The sequence below is a fragment of the Cryptotermes secundus genome, unplaced genomic scaffold, assembly GCF_002891405.2.
Source record: "Cryptotermes secundus unplaced genomic scaffold, Csec_1.0 scaffold593, whole genome shotgun sequence".
NCBI classification, from domain to species: domain Eukaryota; kingdom Metazoa; phylum Arthropoda; class Insecta; order Blattodea; family Kalotermitidae; genus Cryptotermes; species Cryptotermes secundus.
The window spans coordinates 393,539-412,374 of record NW_019739960.1 but is presented as its reverse complement, the minus strand read 5'-3'; the positions used below and the strand labels follow the sequence as shown (position 1 = coordinate 412,374).

General features: G+C 41.4%; 1 protein-coding gene across 1 annotated transcript in view; it reads right to left on the bottom strand.

The window, feature by feature from the left end:
* LOC111872194 (acidic mammalian chitinase) overlaps positions 1–16,548 on the bottom strand; it is a 24,065-nt gene extending 7,517 nt beyond the window's left edge. The window contains exons 1-4 of the mRNA XM_033754583.1: positions 16,384–16,548; positions 4,480–4,555; positions 3,818–3,988; positions 1,330–1,430 (exon numbers count right to left, since the gene is read on the bottom strand). Of these exons, the coding sequence (XP_033610474.1) occupies positions 1,330–1,430; positions 3,818–3,988; positions 4,480–4,555; positions 16,384–16,533 (498 nt within the window). The 5' untranslated portion in view covers positions 16,534–16,548. The remainder of the gene's footprint in view (positions 1–1,329; positions 1,431–3,817; positions 3,989–4,479; positions 4,556–16,383) is intronic.
* Between the last annotated feature and the right edge of the window lie 2,288 nt (positions 16,549–18,836).

Genomic DNA, 18,836 nt, shown 5'->3' with positions numbered 1-18,836 from the left:
TCTTTCAGTCCACTTCCACTTACTTACTTACTCATGGAGCTGAGCCCTTCCGGAGGAGCCGCCAATTCTGCGGCTACTCAAGAATTTCCCAGCATTTTATGGAACCCGAAGGTTCATTACCGTGTTCACAAGAGCCCTCCACTGGTCCCTATCCTGAGCCAGATGTATCGAATCCAATCCATCCCATCCTATCTTTCTAAGATCCATTCTAATATTGTCCACCCACCTACACCTAGGTCTTCCCTCTGGTCTATTTCCTTCTGGCTTTTCCACCAATATCCTATACGCATTCCTCGTCTCCCCCATTCGTGCTACATGACCTACCCACCTCATCCTCCTTCACTTGATCAGTCCACTTCCACACTTCATTAAATATAGGCTTTTTGTTTCATGGTTCCTTTGTACTTATTGTCACGTGTATGAGTGACTATAGACCGGGTCTGGATTGATAATTGGTTACATTGAAGACTTACAGATCGTAACTCAAAGTAATTATAGGCCTTTTGCTAATTCACACACTCTACAGTTCACTATATCACTTACTAATTTTTCTGTCTGCTGTGCCTTCACCTGTTGTAGCGGCTTCCTACGCCGCAGGTTCCTCAGCTTCCGTGTTCACGACCTTACTGGCCGGAGACTGTCTCACAACTAACTAAATTCTATAATTGTCCTGCTTACAACACCTCGGCACAGACGGCTTAGAAAACACCGCTTCCAACAATTTTTATATTGTTGTGTCATTCAGCCGTTACACGGACCGCGTACAGGACACCGCCTCGCAGTTGGTTCATCGGTGCGTATTAGGAATCTGTTGCCTAGTAAGAGGCGTTGCTTACAGAGTCTAAGTGCTGCAGCATGTATCCATATATTCCTCCCTAATAAAATTTCAGGGCCGGTCACGGTAACCGAGCGGTCTAAGGCATGTACTGTCTTCGCTCGCTTGGAAACCGGGATCGTGGGTTCGAATCCCACATAGGGCATGGATGTTTAGTTTATGTGTGTGCGTTTCTCTGTGTTTGTGTGCAGGTAGAGGCCTTGCGACGAGCTGATCACCCGCCCAAGGAGTCCTACCGTATGTCTAAGATCTAGAAAAACCGAAGTGAACGGAGAAGTTCATGGAGGTAGGCCTAGGCCCACTGGGGTTGTAGTTCCAAGAAAAAAATNCATGGTTTGTTGAACTATTGTGTAGCTCACAATATATAGTACCAAATTGTATACTGATCAGTGAACAATGTATTTGAAAGGATGTGGAAGCTGGCATGGCCAAATCTGATTATGTGTCCCGTTTATTACCTTCTAGATTCTGGTCGCTCAGAATATGCTACTTACTTGCGAGAAGGTGCTGGAGCCCGCATTCCATCCTCCAATAGCAACCATTGTCTTCGTGCTTGGGCTGATCTTCTTCAATTCATTGAAACGCCTGAGTGCGCCTAAATATACAAAATGAATGCATACAGAAGTTTCTGGGCAATGCTCTCCGAACGTTTCTCTAGGACTTCAACGCAAGCTATTGGGATGTAACGAGATGTTGCATCGTGTAACTGGGTAGATGTTACCAACTTTTCGGGGGAACTACTGCATCTCTTACCCTAAAGATAGGGGTACCCAGGTACCAGACTGTACATTTTCATAAAGCAGAAGTCCACACTACAAATCCCCATCCTCATGACAAGCTCAATTCTTACATTATGTGTTTTGTAATAATTATAATGTAAATTAATGACTAGAGCCACCCTGAGGCTGGAGTCGGGATGGCTCATTCGTTATAACGACGACTAAGAGCTGAAAGGCGCCGGTTCGATACCCGACAATGCAAGATTTTCCTCTTCGCCACAGCGTGCGGACCGTCTCTGAGGTTCAGCCAACTTCCTCTGCAGGGATCTCCATGATCGCTCTCTTATTAATGGCTGAGGATCAGAAATTCAATATAAGGCATGCAGATTCCTAAAGAAATACAGACAAATCTAAGACCTCGGCACTCTAAATCTCAAAGAATCTTGCAGATTCAGGACTTCACATTTATGTGACTCGATATCTTCGGCGGCCCTAGCGCAGAATTCTTTCTTGCAGTCTTGTATTTTACTCTAGAAGTCACCGACCATTCTAAGTCATCTTGCCACTTCCTGTCTTACCGTAGGCAAAACATGTTGCCATCCCGCTCTCAAAGAATGTTTCGACTAAACGTTTTGCTGTGCATTTGTAAACCAAGTCTTTGCAACAGGTCACGTCAAAAGCGCAGTTACCTTGTCCTCCAACATCTCTTGCACGGCCTCTATGTCAGCTTCCGGTCTCTCTAAGATGGCCGTCAGGCGTTCCAAATCAGTCATGATTATAAGTCACGTGGGTTATAAATCCAAGAATGCACACTTCAGTACAGTCAAACAATTCAATCCAATCCAACTTCTTACACCAATTCTCACATGTTAAAGATTAAACGTGTGGTTTCGATTGACAACTGAATGTACTGAACACTGACGACTCGTAACAACAAATAATTACAGCACTCGCTCTCTAACAGAATCTACAAATCCGTACAACACGCGCTAGGTTTCCTCAGTTTCCTATGTCTTCACTAGTTGTTGCTAGTTAGCTGTTTCTGAAAACGGAGAGTTCTCTGCTTCTACCCACAGTTAACCACAAAATTCGACTGCCGACTCCTGGCCGGCGGGTCGGTTGGGTAAATTGTTGTAAGCCCTTGTCATTGCCAAGCAACTGCCGTCTTCGCTGGTTACACTATTCAGGATTTCAGGTGCCATTTCAAACCACACACAATGTGATCCTCAGTTTAAAGGACATGTAACATTTTAATACTAAATTATATAACATCTTGTGAAAAATTTATAAATTTTATAAAAATGTATTTTAATGTCTATTTCCAATTCAATGGATGTACTTACTTATCTCAATTCACTGAATGATGACTTAGCAAAATCAAAACATATAGTGGGGAAGTATAACCACAATAAATGATTAGTGACTTCTGTCTCTTTCATTCTTATTGTTAGGAAATTTGTTGCGAAAACGGCCGATAAAAACATGAAGAGGAAATATGTCATGCGTGAACTGATACTAACTACGTGTAGTTGTTTTACAGCAGTTACTATAGTTTATAGTTGGATGCAACTTCGCATCTGGGATTAGTGAATATTTCTGGTCACAAAACTGAGTTGTCCCAGTGACGTGATCAGTATGCATTACAAATACATTTTCTTATCTTATAATGTTGAACAGTAAGCGGGATGCTGAAGCATTAAATCAATGTTACAGGATTCCTAATTAATGCGACACATCGTATCTTTTTTTTTTTGGCACTGCACATTTATTAAAATATCCGAGAAACAAAAGTTAGGAAACAATACAATTTTAGGAAATATTTTAATTATTTTTTTGTTACCAATCCACAAAAACATATATTATTTATACATATTCCTCGAACACCTAAATATCTAAGTTTTGTTGACTGAAAATTATTTAAACAGTTAACAAGTAAAAGGTATCCTTGTAACAGGCCGTGGAGGCCCACGGGGTTGTGAGGTGTTGAGGCTCCCACATTTTTTAGACAATCAGCTCACAGATGGTGGTAAGGTTGTCAGCCTTACGCGCCGGCCGCGCTTTACTCCCAAGGAAAATTATTTAATTAATTCCTAGTACTCATTTCTGTTAGAGGCTGAGTCGACCCCAGGGCCATAATGCGGCTGGAAGGATTAGGTCAATTGAAAAAAACAATGACCTCATCGGGACTTCAACCCGCGATACTGGCCTATAAATATATAAAGTATCAATACAATTATGACTAAATGTAACAAATGCAACTTACCTTTGTCAATTTCATTCCAAGAGTCCAGGATTGTAACAGCACCTTCTGTATTTATTCCAACAAAGGCATAAATAAGATGGGTGCAAAGTGTGGGATCAATGTTCTCCACGTCAAACTTGCCATTTCCGGGCCGATAGACAGCCCAGCTTCCATAATAACACACAACTCTGTCTGCAATACATGCAGTGTATAAGTATACAGTAAGGAAAATATCCCGAGCTTCAAGGGAAAGACAGGGGGTTTGGATTCTTCTAAAGCTTATAAACTGTGACTATAAATTGTTATATTCCTCTCACTAATCTGCACACTACAAATAACTGCAGTATATATTAATTCTTCCCAATTTGTTATGTCGACCTTATTCCGTTGTTAGGTAGCGGCTTCTAACACGGATATTGAGCTATTTCCGTTCTCACGGCTAACCACCAATACGAGTTCTGATTTACAACTAATGACTTTGGGTCATGTACGACAAATTGCTGCTGGTTCTCGCCAGCACAGTCTTTCTTCGTTCAAGCCCCCACGAGACTCGTATTCATAATTTACTGTACCATGAATCTGTTATTTTGATTAATTTAAACGGTGTAAACGTTACTGGAGAAGAAATTAGAGCTGCGGATGGAAGGCAATCCATGTTAGACTGGATACCTCTTGTCACTTACACTCAGCTGCCTGCACATAGCTCGCTGCAGTCACTAGCGCAGCAAGGACTGGAAACCAACACAGCATTTTGCTAACCTGGTTCATGAAAGGAGAAGCAAGGGTCATTAACTGAGGCATTGAAGCATTAAATTTAAATTAAATCGATTCACACCTATAAAATTATCAATGATGTCATCAATTCTGCATTCTCATTCAAGCATTACATGATTCGGTTGCATGAACGATCATGGGATGGTTTGTAAATAAACGAAATATATTACTATTCAGTTGCAGATTTAAATGCATCAACTGCTACAATGTAAATTGTCGTAATAAATTCTAACGTTCATGATCAAATGTAAAATATAAATTACAATGATTTTTCTTAAATTGATGAAAAGATTAAAATAGGGTACATTAAGTATGACATGGCATTTGTCAGTTGTGAAATAGGAAGGGTGTATATCCATAATTAAGTGACAAGGGTATTGTGGTATTTATCTATAATTTTAGCATAGTTTCCTTATTTAGAAAAAAAGCGACCTAAGAAATTATCTTGCTGTCCGTGTGTCTGTGTATCCCTTATTTCTGAAAGAAAAAATAGGATATACATCCACTCCCCCCATACCCCTCCATGGCACAGTGCTTAATTAGTTAAGCAAAGGGACAACTTTATCTTTACTTTTATAAACCAAGAATAAAGAGTTTCATGTGAATATGGCGTTCTTTCCTTGTCTCCATTATTTAAATTCAAACACATTCTGTAGAGAGCGCCTGTCAATTCTGTATCTTATATTTTCACAAGGTTATTCGTGCCATATTTACAAAGTTTTAACTTTTGAAATTACAACACAGATAGTTGTGTCGCACTGCCTTCTAATCGGATTTCTTGCCTTCTTTATTTTTACCGGCATTAGAATTTTTATAAGATAAGTTTCTGGGAACGCGTGTTCGCACTATTTTGTTGCCGTTATGAACTGACTTGACTACTGGCAATATCGATTTATGCCAGACTTTGGAATTATTTTCGAGCACAGGTTCATGTTTTCTTAGCTAATTTTTGCGTTTAATAATGACACGTTAATGCTGAAGCATACAACGAAATAAATAATATTGTGGCTTGCCGCCTAAAAGCCGGAACACCTTAACAGAGTGGGCGTCCATTGCTAGACAACGGTTTGTTTAAACACGTGCTCGGGACAACAAGCTGGAACAGACCATTGCTAAGCAACACTCGGTAAATACTGCCTAAAAGCGGAATAGTGGAGCTAGAGACAAGGAATTATCCATTTTGCTAGGCAAACGTTCATGCACGTTTCCGAAACAACGCATACATAACACACCGTTACCACGGAAGTTAAAACGAGGAGTAGGGCAGTTCCTGCGGCAACGAATACACTAACAACCGGTGCATCGAACACACGAAACGGAACCTTTGAACAAGGTGTCTCCTAGGCCTTCCGACCAAACAGAAGAGAGGAGAGAGAGCGGAAAACATAACAGAGGCGAACAGAGCAGAGCTGAGAGCAGAAGAAACCAGCTCAGCTAAGAACCAGAAGACGACAGACTAGCCAAGTGGCATCGCATGAAAAACATTATTTCTGAGTGACTGTAATTGTAATTGTAAACAACTTATCCAGTAAACAGCTTCGTCTATCTGGAACCCATTAATTTCTTGCCGCGTTATCTGGGTACATGGCAATACCTTATGTTGATGTAGACAGACAGGAATAGATATATTGTTTTGATTAGAAGCACCACAATATTAGGATGTATGTACATCTGTTCATTGTGACCCTGAATTCATGCTGATTGCAGATGTCAGTGTATTACTGCAGGTATAAACGTAGTGCTAGGAAGCTACAGATATCTGCTGCATAGCTGAGTGCCATGTTTCCTTTGATTTCTTTGTATACACACCGTACTGAAAGACGTTTCATCTTAATGACATGTGTATTTTCGTGTTTTATGTTCTCTGTGGCTATTTAACTCCGTTCAGACTAAAAAGATTCCAATTGTAAGATGAATCATATTGATTAATTATATCGGGAAAGATGTGGAAGATGGCGTTAGTAGCCTCTTTCAGTATACCTGAAGAGACCGAGTAAAACTACCGAATATTTCAGACTGTGCCCCAGCCCGAATTTGAACTAAGCACCTTACGAATGCAATCGTAAGCGTTTCTTTTAATGCTAGTGGGGTGGGACTAAGTCCCTTGTATTGCGGCCACTTCTTGCCTATTGTACCAGCCCCAGGTGATAGGTGAGGGTGATTGTGGAGCAATTGGTGGAATGAAGATTGGCAGGAGAAACCGCAGTATTCGGAGAAAACCTGCCCCAGTGCCACTTTGTCCACCACAAATCCCACTTGACCAGACCCGGGATCGAACCCGGGCCGCCGCGGTGGGAAGCTAGCGGCTAACCGCTTGAGCTATGGCGCGGCCTCCGTCAATCCGTAGGGTTACTGCCTCAGCTAATTTTCTCGGTATCATATTGGAATCTTCTGAGGTTTTAGTGTCTTGCGACTTTGTGGGTGGGTACCAGCTTTCGGAAGAACATATTGCCTCCATCTTCAGCATAGACGTGAATAATACACGCTGAAGCTTCATCTCCATGCCACGATGGCGTAGTTCGTATTTAAAACTTAAAGTTGTGCCTGTAACAGGCAGTAGAGGCCCACAGAGTTGTGAGACGTCGAGGCTCCCACATTTTCCCTAGACAACTGGCTCACAGATGGCGATGAGGGTGTCAGCTTTACGCGCTGGCCGCCTTTACCCTCAGGAAGATTCCTGGTATTCATTTCTGTTAGTAGCTGGGCCGACCCCAGTGCTATATTGTGGCTGGAAGGATTGGTCAATTGAAGAACCCAATTACCTCATTGGGAATCGAACCCGCGACCTTCCGAATTGTAACATAGTGCCTCAACCATGTACGCTACCGCGTGTCGTACAAGGACGATATTTAAAGAAGAAAGTTAATGTGTTATATAAATTCACCAGTCAGTGCAGTGTACTTCTGCAGTTGATTAGTATGTAAATGGATCCTGTCACACCTTCAGTGTGCAGTTATGTTCAAGATGAAATGTTTGTGGTCCTCTTACCTGTGGGAGAAGCAGCAGTTGTGCCAAATGCAGGATATGCTTATTGCACCGTATTTATATGTCTGTACATGTTTACATATGCGCATGGGTGATACCGCCGGCCTTGAGTACCGCTCGTACTCCATCTGTTTAGCTGGCTTCACATATTTGAAATAATCTGGTCTATTGTCACTATGGCACTGCACGTCCTCAGGTCGCGGGTGCAAAATACTGCCTTCGGATATAGATGGTTGCTAAAGAACCATTGCGGGTAGGCCAACAAATGCTTGCCCACGAGTTCGGGGACTGGACAAGAGGATTACAATTGCTGATCGTATAACTCGGCCTGTTACGGAATGCTACATAGTTCCTGAGCTTGAAGGCTGTTGTGAATACCGTGATGAATATTCGGATTCCAAAAAAGGCAGGAAATTTCTTGAATAATCGAGTGACTCTCGGCTTTTAATGGACTCCGCGGACCTAGATGTGTTCCGCAGTTTCTTACCCAATTGTAAGGTAAAGATCTAGACCTGTATTCGAATCTCGCCGAAGTTGCAGCCGATCCTGACTGAGGTTTTTTTTATTTTGTTGTGATGGGGTGAGACTGAGCCCTCCTGGTACGTCGACACCTACTTTACATACTGTAGCAGCCCCTGATGATAGACGATGATGAATGTGGAGTAGTCGGTGAAATGAGAATTAGCAAGGGAAAACGAAGTACTCAGGGAAAGCCTGCCCAGTGCCACTTTGTCCACCACAAATCCCACTTGAACTGACCTGAGCTGGAAACCGGGCCGCCGCGGTGGGAAGCCGGCGACTAATATCCTGAGCTATGACACAGCCTTAACCGAGGTTACTGTGGTTATTCCTACTTTCTGTGGGCGAATGCAGGAATAGAATTTTCACTTCAGCCACAGCCAACTCTTAGCAAATCCTTGCTAAATTACCATTCATTGCCACCTTTCTTTCTCATTTGATACAATACTCTCCCTGTAGCTGCATTAGCACATGAAACTCATATGTGTACAGCTTAAACATAACTTACGGAATCCGTATGTGAATATTCTTTAAGCCCTTCGTTTTATTGCTAGTGGGGTGGGACTATGTCCCTTGTACTGCGGCCACTTCTGGCCTATTGTACCAGCCTCACGTGATAGGTGAGGGTGATTGTGGAGCAATTGGTGGAATGAAGATTGGCAGGGGAAACCGAAGTACTCGGAGAAAACCTGCCCCAGTGCCACTTTGTCCACCACAAATCCCACTTGACCAAACCCGGGATCGAACCCGGACCGCCGCGGTGGGAAGCCAGCGACTAACCGCTTGAGCTATGGTGCGGCCTTCTTTAAGCCTTAGGAAATCTGCTGTATGTAAGAATGCAACTTGTCTGTTTCCTGTCGCTGACCTAATACAGGTTGTCCCATAAGTTTGGATATGAAGACATTGGAATCTTCAAGAGTGAATTTTCACTGCGTACAGTGAAATCACAACACAAAAAAGTTTGAGCCCTCGTCTCGAAGAGACACAATCATTCGCGCCTTTCCATTGGATTAAATGGGTTATAGAATAGGAATACTTTGCAAAAGCGTTATCATAGCTTCGAAATTTGTTGGGAATTCTGTTGGAGAACGCCTCAAGGTATGAAGCTTGCTCCTTGTTTTTGTCAGAATGCAATGCAGCAACGTGAGCTGTAGAATTTTCGGGTGAGATTCAATTCCTCATTCCTAATATTTTTTGCATCCGTGGGTCTTTATTTTTTAATTCGAGTGTTCCTCCTTTGAAGCCGTAGCTGCTGGCATGGAAGCAACCATATTCCTGATGAGGAACAAGGTATCACTTCTTCTAGTATCATCATCATCATCAGTAATCTGTCAAGACGACAGGTCCACAGCCTCTTTCAAAACAATTCCTCCACTTAATGCGATCTAGAGCTTTCTCCTTCAAATGACAGTATCCTCTTCTGTCCCCAAGGTCATCCAGCATCTTCTTACGTCTTCTTCCTCGTCTTCTTGTCACTTCTATCCGCCCATCTATCTTTCCTTCGATAGCTTCTTTTAGAAGGCAGTTTCTGCGTAAAACATGACCAATCCAATTAGCCTTCCGTTTTCTTATTTCATGTAGGATATTCCTCTGCTCACTGACTCTAATTAACACTTCTTCATTTCTCACATAATCGGTCCAACTGATCTTCTCCATTCTTCTCCAACACCACATTTCAAAACTTTCCAGATGTTTCTGATCTACTGCCCTAAGTGTCCATGTTTCAGCCCCATACAGAGCTATGCTCCAAATGTAGCATTTCACTAGTTTCTTCCTCAAATTTAAGTCCAATTTGCTGGTAAAAAGATTCTTCTTCTTGCTAAATGCAGCTTTTGCCATGGCAATCCTGGATTTAATTTCACAAGTACACCTTCCATCATCTGTTAACAAGCTACCCAAATATTTAAAACATTTCACATTCTCCACTTGTTTTTGGTCTATCTTTATTGTGACTGGGGTTGGTTGTCTCGAAATTTTCATTACTTTTGTTTTCTCCACATTCATTTCCATGCCATAGCACCTTCCAATTTCAATTAGTCTATCAATCATGCCCTGTAGCACAGTTTCTTCCTTAGCCATTAACACAAGGTCATCTGCATATTTCACAGTTTGAATAATTTGCCCTCCTACTTTGAAGTCACCGAGCCCATCCAGAGCTTCCTTGGTAAGGCATTCGCTGTACAAGTTGAACAGAATTGGTGATAAACAGCATCCTTGTCGAACTCCTCTTCCAATCTGCACACTTCCTGTCTCCCCCCTGTCCAGTCGTACTCTAACTTTCTGATCCATGTACAATTTGCTAATCAATCTTCTTTCATGCCAATCGATACCTGTTTCTTTCAGGATCTGCATTAATTTGGTCCAGTTTACCCGGTCAAATGCCTTCTGCCAGTCTATGAAGCAAACACACAGTTCTTCATCTATCTCCAAAGTTCGTTCCGCTATAATTCTCATCATCCCAATTGCATCCCTGGTTCCTTTTCCTCTTCTAAATCCAAACTGATCTTCTCCAAGTACATCCTCTATTTTCCTTTCAATTCTTCTTTTAAGTATCTTTGCTATTATCTTTGCTGTATGTGCAATAAGACTTATTGTGCGATGGTCGCTGCATTTTGTAGCTTTTGTCTTTTTCTTTAAGGCAATCATTGTAACTTCTGTAAAGTCCTTGGGCCACTCTCCACTTTCATATATGGTGTTCATTAGTTTTGTCAGTGTTTTCAAACCACCTTCTCCCAGTAACTTGAGCACATCTCCAGGTACATCATCATCTCCTGTAGCCTTTCCCTTCCTCATTTCCTTGATAGCTTTTTCCACCTCACTTTGTAAAATATATGGTCCTTTCTCGTCTGTATCTACTTCTTCTTCCGGTTCAACTTCTAAGGTTTCTGGCCGATTAGGTCGATCATATAGTTCTGAAATATAATTTTCCCAAATTTTCAGCACTTGCCTTCTAGTATACGCGTAATAAAAATACAGGCATGATCTTACTAAAAAGTGTGTCAAATTCAACGAACTAGCCTCGCAACCTAGAGCGGGGAAACCATACAAATTCATGAATTACTCTCAGGCAATTCTGGTGAGTTTCTATGCAAAAGACTGGAGATCTGTGATATTGAATTTCTTAATAAATTAGAAGTCAAAGTAACAGACAACCTGCTTCTGATGTACGTGTAACAGAGAGCGTTCAACTGAATTGAGAGATATTCTAAGAGATAAATAAACTAAACAGTTACTGAAAAATCATAACTATCAAGAGTGAAATAAATTTCCTTCCTGTTCATATGAACAGTACTGTTCACTGTCTGTTTATATCAACTTACGCGAACGCTGCGAAACTCGTGTCTACAGACCCCAGTGTTTACAGTCCGCAGACAGGCGACACCCTGTCTCAGTTCACCGCGTGTGTTCTCATACTTCCGAAGCAAGCAGAATCTTCTAGCAAATTTATGGTTATTAAAAACGTTTTTCATATCCTCCCGCCAAAACTGACATATTTTCCGTAGTTTTGACCAACAACATAGGGAAACTTAAAACCTTAGAAGTGGTTTTAAGTCGACGGCATCTCACAGCGGACGGCAGTGTTAATCCCGGGCTAGCGAGTGTTGGAATTAATAACGGAAAGAATGACAAGAGGCAGGATTCTTTCCGGGAATCTTGGCTTTCCCCTGCCAGTTTTCATCGCGCTAATTTACCCACACTTATCTATCATCCGGGGCTGACACAGTAGGTTAATTTGAAACCACGCTACCAAGCGATCAGTCGCACCCAGTTTCTGCATCTAAAGAATTTAGTATTTAAAGTTTTTCTGGAAAATTCTGAAACGCTTCAACCTGCACATGTATTATCTTCATGATACTACTAAATGGAAGAGATATCCATGCTTTGTTACGAGACAGGAGTTGTTCTCAGTACTGAAATTGCGTGTACTACGACAAACACATTAATATTACAGTTTGTTCATAAAGGAATCAGCTGTATGGAGGTGAAAGCATTTAATCCAAAGCTTCTGTAATCGTTTCTATATTATTCATGCCTTACTTACTATAGCAATATGTACACTTATGGTCAGACTTTAGTTTGGGTTTGATGAATTTAGTGACAAAGGCTTTCTGTGCTTTCTGTCAGTAGTTTTAAGTATGGTGACATTATACATTACCAAGGATGTGATCGAACAGAGGATTTCTCTCTTGTACTACAGAATTAGCAAGCGAAGTGTTGATTCAGCCGAATCAGATGAGGGTAATCAAGAGACTCCGTGAAACGTTTGTTTCAGAAAAAAAGAAGTGAAAAAGGAAACTTGCAAAGGACGTTAAGTGTAATTTGTTGTTGTAGAGCTGCTAGGGAAATTTCGAAATGGAGGGTGATTTTAGCTTTCAAGAAATGTGAGACTTGTGACGGAACATCTCCACTCCAGAGTGAAGGCACGTCGCTTTACACATTACACAAAAAGCATTAATAAAAAGGCCGGACCAAGACCATGTTATGTTCTAAGCTGTAATGGAAATGAGATCCTTACAGTTTTTAAAGATTAGAAAAATTATATGTTCTTGCGTAAGAAAGAAGTGAAACTCATAGACGTCATGGTTAGCTTGGAGACAGTGATGCAAATGCACCAGAAATGAAAGCAAGGCTCGACTCTGCATCCACATTTTTTGGCGACTGTCGCAGATGTTCCTGTGTGCCATGCAAGAGAATGTCGTGTTTCCATTTGTGGGTGACATTTTGTTTCTCGGTATCTTGAGGCCTCTCAGATTGTGAGGCACAGTCCGTAACTGATTTAGCTTACCATGTAAACCCGCACTGACGGACAATCATGTTCCTTCCAATAAATCTGACAACGAAGAACCAGGAAAAGACATCAGGTGACTGTGCCGGTCCCTGGACCTCCGGACCAGTTGTACATACAACTTGTCTTCACATTAACAACCCTGTGCTCGTATTTGTCGACAGTGTGTATTTATCTGCTTCTATGATTCTCTGAATGGACAGAGAGTATTCCTCTAAACAATATTAATTTGTCCAATATTCTAATGGAGACACATTGTGTTTTCTTAGCTGCAGTGCCTTGTAGCAATTGCAGAAAACCACATTGCAAAATCAGAATTCAACAAATCGAAATAATTCTATTCTATTCTATCATATTGTGGCTCCACAGCCCTTTGTTGGGCCCTGACCGCTTTTTCAGTTTCTTAGTCCTCTACACAGTCGGTAGAACTCCTTGGATGGGGTATCAGTCTGTTGCAATGCAGCTATCTACACACAGAACAACACAAACAGAATAAATACACACGCATATACAGACATTCATGCCTAGAGTGGGAAACGAACCCACGATCCCAGGGTTCGAGCGAGCGAAGACAGTTCATACCATAGACCGCGCGGCCACTGCGATCGGCAAATCTCAATCACTGCCTGCCGTGTATCCAAAATAGTCTTCTTCCGTCTATAATGCAGCAATGTCAATATAGATTTGGATGGAAGAGAGCTACAAGTGATAGTTCAATTCAACAGGACGCTGAAATACAAAATAGTATACCCAAAGATGAGCCAGATTTGGGAAAGAAAACTCTTGTGAAGTGTAAAATGTTGATGATTATGAGGAAGGGACAAGAAGAACCTTCCTCTTCTATCGAGAGGATAGAAAATGCTTAAGTGACAACGAGAGAGATATTCTAGCTATTTAGCACTATCGGCTATTCAAATCACAGGTATAGGCTTACAAGTATAAGTAATTCTACCGCGAATTTGACTACCAAGGAATCGATTCCTGATGTTGTAATGGTCCTTCTGTTCTCCAAAGCGTCAAAATCTCTTGTGGGCCAACCTAATTGGCACTATGGTCTTATCCCCGAAAAGTAAAGTGGCTGGGGCGTGAAGCTGAACACTCACCTCCATTTAGTGCCAAGACTAAAATGCGTGGAGGTATACCTCCAATCCCAAATACTTCTTCGTGCCGTGGTGCTTATATGCTTACTTAAGGATAGTAGCAACTTTTCCTTTACAAGTAACTATACATGACTTTACATACGCTCGTAGATTCCATGGGAGGGGCATAAGTATTTTATGTAATCATATAGATGTAAGAATGGGAGTCACTGACGCTGTTTAAGACCACGGTCTTAAACAGCGTCAGTGACTCCGTATATTCCGGTAGAAAGTTATCGTTTCTTTTTTGAGGAATATACTGCCCCCATTTTCAGGGTATCTACCATGAAGATAGGAATATCAGTTTTTTTCCTAAACTCTTATTTTAACACTCTCCTCTGAAAATAAAGAAAATCTATGGACACTGTTCACTTTAATTTCGTCACATACTTCAATCTGACGCTTTTAAGTGGAGTCACAATTGGCCAATATGAACAGTCTTCGCGGTAAGTATATTTAATGATTTTCTAACGCGTACTTTTTGTCATATGCATCAATTTTAGTTTCATTTCAACCGAATTAAAGTAATTTTTATTCCAGAATCTTTCCTAATAAATAAAATAAACGAAATCGTATTTGTCTTTAATTTTCAAAATAATGTTATCCGTTAACGGCAATGTGAGACGAAACATATTTCAATGAACTACGTGACTTTTATTTTCAGCCATAAATTTGCAAATATTTGTGCAGCTGCAAGCACATGGAAACACATGTGTACATGTTATGCAAAGAGATAAAATATGTTGTACTGTTTGATATAGCTTAGTGTTATCATAGAACTCATACATATGACAGCATTTGTGCAGAAAAAAGAAATATTTAATATATGCTTTCATTTTCTTTTCAGGTTGTAAAAATATATACGCCATAATGAATATTTTTATGAACGTCATATTGGGTTTCCACAGAATATTATCCGTGTTTTAAGTTTAAGTTTTAATTGAATACGATAATGCATTATGTGGATAATAATTCCGTTTGCAGCTCCTTATAGGCCTACATCTAAGCTGCAGATTGAGGTCTTCTGGCATGTGTCATCATATAGACAGGTATGTAGGTACTAACGGTTTGAAGAAACTATTGTCACGATCTTCAGGCTAGAAAGAAACTTTTAACCTGAAGACGGACGAAGGAGCTTCCTCCGAAGCATTGATAACTACCTACCAGTCCAGTCAGAGTCATATTTCAGGAAATTGCAATCTTAATATTCACGGCTGTGGGAACTTCCAATATCAAAATAACCTGTAGTTCGGGAAGAACTTCAAGCAGTAGAACAATGTAATTTGCAGCAAGTCCAAATAATCATTATCTTATCTGCCAAGTTAATTTACGTTTCTTTCTTAGTCATCTAGCGTGAGGATAATCTGCTTCGAGACACTTTCTCAGCATTCACATGGAGAGGCTAAGGAGTACTCTGAAAGCTTATAGGAATACTCAGACACTATAAGGACTAGGTTCGGTTGGGCGCTGTTAACTGCGAAGAACTCTTCTGGAAACATAGAAGTAAAGAATATTTTGAGCGCATATCAGTAGATTAACATAACTACTTCACAAATGTGAAACACTTAAATGAAAGAGTTTATGACGACAGTGCCACGACTGCGCGAGTCGAGTTCATCTGTCACAATGGAGGAGCACTTATTGCCATGCAGCTTATCCGTACAGAAACTGCACGCACTTAACGCAGTGCTCCATAAGTGCTCACTTCGGTACATGTGAACTCAGACACATAGCATATTGTAGTGCACTATACTAATATAAACTGTGCATTGCCACTTCTCAGAATCACAGATTTGTATCACTTTGACAGTAGAGATCACTTCTAGAACACAATCAAATAGGCACATATACGGGTGTATGCTAGTAAATGTCATTAGTGCTGAGAAGTGAATATTCGCAAATTTATATTAACGTAACATTAGACATCACTTACAAAACAAAATACAAGTGTGTACATTTATATGGTAATATAATCTCCTGCACATAAGTTACAGAGGAGTGCTAATTCACAGATGTATATCAGTATAACACTGCAGATCACTTACAGAGACCAGTACAAGTATACAGCAGTACAATGTGTGCATGTAAGACATGCAGAAGTGATAATGCTCCGGCTTCTGTTGGAGCAACGTTGAAGATCACGTCTAGATCACAAAACAAATGTACAGGGATATTTTGGACACTGCTTTACATCTGTCATACTGAGAAGTAAAAAAAATATTAATAATACAAGGCAAGATATTAGCAACTATCAAGGTTTCTGCGTGCTGGAGATAACATACATCATGTAGACCTACAGACATAAGAGAAGGACACTATTTGGTGTATCAGTGACACTAACAAATGCCCTTCAGTACTTTTTCCCTGATCATTCTTTTACATACTCTTTTGGAGAGTTGAATTTTCTGAGTATTGTCAGCTTCTTGTATTTGCATCCCTGAGAGCAAGGCGTCTGCCCCCTGGGAATCCTTTGGCGTATGGTTTCTTTGCATTAGTGCTGAGGTAGTACACTCCACGCGCTCTGCAAAAGACATTTTCTAATGAATAGTATTTCTGTAACAAGGAATATGAGAAAGGCTGGTTTAATTAGATATCGGTGTACGTCCACTACGTTGCTTTGTTCCAAAGCATTGCAACTCCTCATTTTGCCATGTAAATCACAGTTATACTCGTAACCATATGTACTACTGTTGTAATATTAATACACTCTGATTTTTTCCACAGCATATTCATTTGTTTCTTAATATCCTCAGCATAGATTATTTGCCTAAACAGCATTAATTGACTGATCTCTACAATGGAAAGGTATTAGCTGAATCTGTATACACGATTTGCTTTAACTTCAGGCTTCAAAAGTAAATACGCGCAGTTTGGTGACACTTGTGCATCTGTATGATCCATAAGTAAATCGCATGTCATGTAACAACATGTGTTTGAGGAAAATAATGCTTAATAGCTTAACTGCCGTTTAATGTTCTGTGCCACCATGTTCATTACTCACAACACTGGTAAAACTTGTGCTCGAGGATTATGTTTCTGACGTCAAAGCTTATATTTTTAGTTTGGTATATTTGTCCTCCCTGTCTGTCGATGCTACAGCAGGCAATACATTTTGATGGATACAATTGAAGTCAACTATATGTTAATACAGCATGCCACATTGGCATGCCTCTGTGGTCTAGTGGTCAGAGTTCCTGCCTACAGATTCCGAGGTCCCGGGTTCGATTCCTGGCGCTAACAGATTTTCTGAGAAGTACTGGGTCTGTAATAGGGTCCACTCAGCCTCGTGAGGATAATTGACGAGGTGCTTGAATGGTAAAGTAGAGGCTCCGGTCTAGAAAACCGAGATTTAAGGCCGTGGGGATCCTTTGCTCTGACCACGCGACAACCTCTATCCGCAAAATTTGGCATTTACTTCGCCGACAAGCGGTGGTGGCTAGGTCGGTACAGTTGGCTTGCGGATTACAGGCCACGGAGTTTGTCTCCTTTGTTTGCCACATTGGCACCTTTCTTCTATAAGCCTACGAACTTGATGACATTGCCAAATGCACTGACGATAACATGACGTGCTTTCTCACCCGTGATCCTCCCCAGTTTCCCCTTGTTGATATAGTTGGCAACTAGCCCCGCGATATGGGCGCCGACACTGTAGCCAATGAGATGCAGGACGTCGGGGGGCACACCGCGGGGATGATTAGTCAAGTAATCCACCACCCAGTGTCACCTTGTCCACCAAAATTCGCCCATTCTTTGACCTGGGACTGCACCCGGGCCGCTGTGGTGGGAAGCAGGCCACTAGCCGTCTGAGCTATGGCACGGTCCGGGTAAGGTTAGTTTTAGGCGCGCGGTGACGCCGAGTTTACCAAAATTTTCGGAGACAAACCTGTCCCAGTGCCTATTTCTGCAACTCAAATCCTACATGACTACCCCAGGATTCAACCGAGGCCTTTGCGTGAGAATCTGGCACGGCCGGGAGATATTACAATCAATTATAAAGGGAAAAATATCTGGATTGAGATGGTTCATAACCCTGCCAGTGGCCACTTCAGTTATTACCCAGTTATCCTGAAACCACGGGAAAATATCCGACTGATCAGCTCCCTACATATCTCCCTCGAGCCTTTAAGCTTTCTCCTCCTGATTATCCACAAATGTTCCCCTCTAGTCGTCTAGGGATTCAGCAGCATCACTGGTGGTAAAAGAGATGATAACCCATATTATCCACAAGCTCTTACAACTGGTTTACATAGGTCTCAGGGGGTTTTACTGGGGATAATTCAAAGCCGCCATACTCAGCATACACCTTTGTCCTCTAGGCTTATCGAAAAAAAACTCCTAACATTTATGTTCCTTTATTATCGTGTTCCATATGGTAAATGTGATAGAAAATAACGCAAGGCATTCTTTACTCTATACTCTTGCCAGTATGTGTTGAAGATTACCGTAACTGATCACACAACTCTCGCAGCTGGCAAACAGCTGCAAGTTCCGACTTTTTACAATGTGCTGAGCGCGTGGGTACCAAGGCTGAGTAAGAATACAAGATAAAGTTTTAGTTTGGAAGCCAAGAGATACTTCACTCCCTTCCTTTGATGCGTTTCGGTTGCTCAGCTCGACGCTGGAACACTCGACTCAATAACGGGGCGTTGGACTTGGTAGTAATCCAAGAACGGGACACTACTCCAATTGTATTTTTTTATTGCTAGTGGGGTGGGACTAAGTCCCTCGTACTGCGGCCACTTCTGGCCTATTGTACCAGCCCCAGATGATAGGTGAGGGTGATTGTGGAGCAATTGGTGGAATGAAGATTGGCAGGGAAAACCTGCCCCAGCGCTAC